Genomic DNA, 6,000 nt, shown 5'->3' with positions numbered 1-6,000 from the left:
GAATCTGTGGGTCTTTACTCCTTGAAAAACGAGGACAGCAGAAGCAGAAGCATCAGTTTTTCTGGCTTGTTTCGCTATTGCACTTGCACACAGAGTGCTGATGATTTAGGCCTTCAATACACAGTTTGAATACTCTCCTGCTATGGCTTTGTCCTACAGATTTGGCCATAAAGAAGAAATGATTTGGGCTTTAATGGCAGTCTTAAAACTTTTTGGTCTAACAAGCAAATAACATTTGGTGTGTCCAGCAAAGTTATTATCTCTTTATGTTTATGTCAATTAAATTATGTCTGAAGCAAGGTTTAAGTGCGGTGGCGTTGCAGTTAAACATCAAAAACGATTGTGTTTTGCATGGCAATACTGTAAAACACTGCTATTTCTATTTAAAAAAAAATCCATTTTTCTATAACAGATTACATTGTTTCTTTGAAGTGTGAATTTAAGCAGCTAGTGTTTATAATATGTACATCATTAATCTTCAGACTTTAATCTCTATAGTCCTATTTAACACTGTGAAGCTTCAAAGGGTACGAATGCCTTATATTGTTTATTGAGATATGAGGTAAAATATAAAGGAAAGATCTGGGGAGTCAAAATTATATCCATAACTCTTTCTAAAATCTCTATAAAATATTTAATGCTAGATGTGTTAGAAAGCTACCTGTATGTTTGCCTGATTAACAATAATACGGACATACTGGAAAGGGTAAACATATTAATTAGAGCCTGCACATATCTCCTTCTTACTAGTGTAATCATTAAATTGATTTTTCCAGTCTGACATGTAATTGTTCCAGCGATGGAATCCTGCTTTCCACTCCCGTTCTGCTTCATCAATATTTCCTGTAAAACATGAAATGGGTTACATTAATCTAAATTTGAATCTCTTTATATGCTAATTGAATAATAATTTTGATTATCAATGTCATTTGCTCCAAATATACTATAGGATGGACTTTCCTTTCTTTTTTTTTAAACCTAGAACAACCAAAAATTCAGTGATTAACACTTTATCTTTTCATCAGGAAAGAACTGCAAATACGTCATTCTGGCACACCACAGGATAATAAATATACATATGTATGGGCTTGTTGCTTTTGGGTAATACTTCCGTCCCTCAAATTCATCATTTTAAAGCTACTTTTTTTTTCTTAAAGCCTCCAAATATTACTTTGGTTCACTACACTGTTCAGTGAAACCTACGTACCCCAAAGACTACGATACGCAACCTGAGATAGGTGCTTGTGAAGATACAGTGAAATCACAGCTTTGTTCAAGGCAACAAGAGTAATGCCATTAGTTTTAATGGGTTTCAGTGGATGGCCAGAATTTCACCCTACTGTGGAATAAATCTGCAAGTTTAAAGCATAAGGGCACAAGTTTGGAGAAGGATACTGTAAAATGTGCACTATGTCAACATGAAACTCTCTTCTCTTTTCTTTTTCTTTCTAGCCTATAAAGCATTTGCTAGCTAATCCTGTGTCCCAAGGCAATATTTATTGCCAAATTTGTTACAGGCATCAGAGCAGAGGGTGAGGATGAGAAAAGTAATAAAAAATATATCATTTTACAAGGTTCCCAGAGTATTTTACGGACAGGGATCACTTCTTCCAGGCCTGGAAGGTAACTAATGCTAAGGAGAAATGCAGTGACCTTGCAGGAACAAGCCATACAACAACCGAAGGAAAGATAATGTGGGTAGGCTGTATCGCATAATGTGGCTTATTATTTTGGATAAGTAGTAGACTTTTTCTTAAAGTTTAGAAAACATTTATGACCTATGAATACCTTTATTCATTCTGGACCTAATTATCTCGGTGTCCCATATTGACATAGCTTGCTTCCCAAAAAATTTGGTAATTGTGTTTGTGACATAACAGTTCCACAGCTTCTTTATGGTCTTTTGACTTTATGTTCTGCTGCAGTAGAACGTAGGCCCTTTCCCCCTCATAAATACACCCTTTCCCTCCCTTTTACGATCTGCCAGCACTGCAAGTTTAACTGGTTATGTGAAAATGAAATACTTCTGTGCTTTACACATCAGTAGAGAAAATATTCTGGAAAGAGAGTTAAGAGATTCAGAGATTTAGTTTGGAGAAACATCGAGTAATTTGGTTGCTTATCTGCAGTTTAGCTCAACATTTCCAAACCTTTTTGGTCTGGAAATCCAGATGGCAATTTAATGAGACTTTGAAATGAGATTTACATTACTTCTTGGTTTCAGTGAGACCAGAAATAAAACCAAGATACTTTTTTTTTTTTTTTTTTGGGGGGGGGAGGTCCTGTGCTTATGCTTGTAGTCAAAAGGGAAATTGTGAAGAACAAATATAGGAAAATATATTAAAAAAATTAGCCACACTGCTTTCCCTTGGTTCAAAGATGTAAATAAGCTTGGTTACGCTGGAAATCACAGAAAAGTGCAGAGAATTTTTTTTTTTTTTTCCTAACCACAGTTGTTATTAACTCAAAGATGATTTGTATATACTGGAAAATAAAACCACGTTTTGATCGCTAAGCTATGCAGATATGACTAGCAGAACTATGGGGACAAGACATGCACAACATTTTGCTTTCCTGCCTCTAAAAACTTGTCTTTGAAGATTTCTTAAAGATGTAGCCAGGGTCTCGGATAAAGCCATAATTTCCATGTATGTCAAATGGACTGGTAATTTATTGTATGAACCAGTGCTAGTATTTGGAGAAAAATGTCTCAACTACATTTCTTGTCTTGTTCTTGATCATGGGTATTCAGTTTTGCTCGTCCAGGCAAAGCCTCCACTTACGAATTAAAAAAAAACCCTGCTCCTTCTTTAGTTATTCAGGTTTACACATGTTTGCCCAAAAACTTTAGAAACTGGAATACCTCTACCATACACACACATCTTAAATTAAAAGTCACTGTTCTAGAGTATAAATTATGAGGCATTTTGGTGTTTTTTAAAGATCAGTGTGAAGAAGTGAGTCAGCTAGAGAATGCAGCCAACAAGAAATTCAGAGTAGCCACCATTATGAATCTAAAAGACAAAGGGGGGAAGGAAAACACTGAAATAAGAACTTGGATTCCCATTTGTTTGCTTTTTTCAGTGATAAGATCCAAATTGAAGTCACAAGTCAATGCATCCCATTATCACCAACATCATCAATCTCTTTGAAGCAACCACCCATGACTTAGATGAGCTGACAGCTAGAAGGCAAAAAAAAAAAAAGATTAGAGAATTCAACTTGACCGATAATTACAGCTCAGAGCACTGGGCTTCTACAAGGCGCTGCGGTACTATGGCAGCCAGCTAATAACGCAGGGAGGTTGTTTTGCTACATGCAGTCGTTTAGGCAACCCCAAACCCTATAGTAACAGCAATCAGCCTAATGCAAAGCTCAGTGAAGTTTACAAGGAGAAAAGGGGAGACCTCAGCAGACAATGAATCATACCTCAGTGCTCAGAAAGGTCCCAGTTTACCAGACCCAAAAAAATGAACGGGCTTTTTTTTTTTTGATTCTTCAGCAGTGTCAGCACAGACAGCTGGCATTTCTTTTCTTTCCACACATAGAACACAGCCCTTGCTTTATGGCGTTATAGCAACATTAAACTTATCTCCATACCATCATTTTTTGAACTGCTAGATGTGCTACCAAAGTGCTAATCTTAAACATATTTTTGTGTATTAACATTAAGATTGGGACAAAGGCCATATACCTGTTACGATATAGTGTAATTAATAAGGGATGACAAGTTAGAATTAATTTTTCTGTCCTCAACAGCTCATAAATGTGGGTACCTGCAAACTCCTTGATTCATTAGTATGATAAATATTACAAGTTTATCTATGCTGTAGACTCTCATGGTGATGATATCTACACCAAAGTCCAGAAAGGAGAAAACAAGTAGTATTTATACTTCAGGATCTCTATATTCAATGTTCTTTAATCACACACTCTGAATATCAATGCTTTTAGAACCACAACAGTCTATTTGTTTCCATACATATTTTTAAGGACTTCAGATTTTTTAAATTTGTTTGTTTGTTTGTTTTCATCTTCCAAAAAGTTGATAGAGCTCTCTGGGAAATGAAATATTGTAGGGGCTGTTATCTTTCCTATGGCCTGGGATGCAAGGTACTGGAGTTAGAAAGAAATCAGATTGTTGAGGTACATAGTTTATTGCCCATGGGTGCACGGGGCTCAAACTTACTTTGTCGGTAGGTGTCAGTAGAACTGGTGGGGTTACTTTTGCCTAGTTCACTTTTCTGCATGTATGATGAGTGCAGCCTTAGCTCTGTGGAAACTGAAAACTGTTTCTGGTGGCGAATTTTCTAATTAGTCATATTTTTAATATTCTTACTACCCTGAGTGTTTAGCTCTATAGAATACAGATACTCTTTGGAGGATCACAACAAAAACAATTATTTTGGTTGTTCGCTGGTCAAGAGGTTGAATTTTTCTTTGTCTTCACATTCAAAATCTTTTTAGGGTTGTTTTAAATACCATCTATTTATCTTAGCTACTTTGATTTTTCTATAGATGGTATATGATGCAGTAATATCAAATAAAACAGAAAAATACGTGTTATATGTATTAGGCACACTAAAATAGCAACGGAGCAATAAGAGGAAAGCTTGTTTGCCTGCAGCTTTCTATAATCAAGAGGAAATGGGCATATATAAAGAGTGGGGGCTTTAGATGCCTTAAGGGTTGTGTTAAGGAGGCAGAGTCTAACATAGATGCTTTTATAATTAACACATGATTATTGTAAAAGCTTCTTAAGAGTCACTTGCTGTTTACTGTCCCTCCGGTATGTTTCCTTTAGAAGCAGTCATCAGAAAAAGTTCTGGGGATCGTCCGAGTGCTCAGGCCTTCAAATGAAATATGAAGTGCTGAATGTTCCCAGCTTGTCTTGGGGTGAGTGGGAATGGAGGGATTTTCAGTGCCTTTGCAGTAGGGTTGAAATCTGTGCAGAAATTGTGTCTAGTTGGAACTGACAGCCCGTGTAAGGCATGTCTAGGTGTGGTTTACCTGGCTAGTGGTCTAGGATTAGTTTACCTGGCTAGTGATTATTATCAAGTTAGACGCAAAACTACTGATTTTGACTTGCGTTCAACTACACTTTTATTTGTTGAAATTAAAGGGGAAGACAGAAGAAATCCTCCAAAATCATACAAACTTGTGCCTTTTTTTTTTCTTATTAGTTTTCTCAACCCATAACCATAAGAATTTTTTTTTAACAAGTCAGATTTTGTTGCTTAAGGAAAATTGAAAAAATCTAACCATAATGATGACAGGGATGAAATATTTTACTCTCTCGTGTATTTGACTGCTTCAAGGAACCTGTCTTAGCCGGCCTGTCATGGGAACAGGCTTGCTCAGATGCTGAACACCTTTGAAGCCAGCTATTACATGCCGAGAAGACTTCAAGAGGGTAGCAAGGCTTGTGCTAGAGTGGATCAGTGACTAAACAAGTGGTTTGTTACCAAGCGCAGCAGTGCCAAATGCTGACCGCTTGGCACAGTGTGAAATCCCCTTGCAATTTCTGCAAAATAAGTCAGTTTGGTTGTCCTCTTCAAGTTCTAACTGATGTAATTCCACTTTGTCTATCTGAACCCGACTTGAACTATGACTTGCAGCAATGATAACATAAAATTTCCCTACTTTTTTCTCTGTCATCTTATACCACATTAACACAGACATTTTTTTATAAGGATATTTCAATGGAAGTAGTAACAGAAAAGGTAGACCCTCAGAAAGCGAGGAAATATGTGTCCTTTAGGCATAAAACGAGATAGGAAAGCAAAACGATATTTCATTGAAGAGAATGATTACAACATAAAGTGTTATATCGTATTTGCAAGCAGAATCGTAAAGGCTTCTTTGTCGGACTTGTTTAAGATTGTATAGGGAACATAAATATAAACCCCTAGTATTTCTGTTACAATCTTTCAAGGACTGGACGACGTAGATGCGTGACAAAGCAGCAGCACTTCTTGACAATATTCTTGTCTCGTTTCT

At 36.6% G+C, this 6,000-nt stretch overlaps 1 protein-coding gene across 1 annotated transcript in view; it reads right to left on the bottom strand.

Annotated features, from left to right (window-relative positions):
• Positions 1 to 715: 715 nt before the first annotated feature.
• The window catches only part of BCHE (butyrylcholinesterase), a 28,642-nt gene continuing 23,357 nt past the window's right edge, over positions 716 to 6,000 (bottom strand). The window contains exon 3 of the mRNA XM_009946254.2: positions 716 to 843. Within this exon, the coding sequence (XP_009944556.1) occupies positions 716 to 843 (128 nt within the window). The remainder of the gene's footprint in view (positions 844 to 6,000) is intronic.

Source organism: Leptosomus discolor, chromosome 7, assembly GCF_034619465.1.
Source record: "Leptosomus discolor isolate bLepDis1 chromosome 7, bLepDis1.hap2, whole genome shotgun sequence".
NCBI classification, from domain to species: Eukaryota; Metazoa; Chordata; class Aves; order Leptosomiformes; family Leptosomidae; genus Leptosomus; species Leptosomus discolor.
Note: the sequence above shows the minus strand (reverse complement) of the source record. Positions and strands in the feature narration are given on the sequence as shown.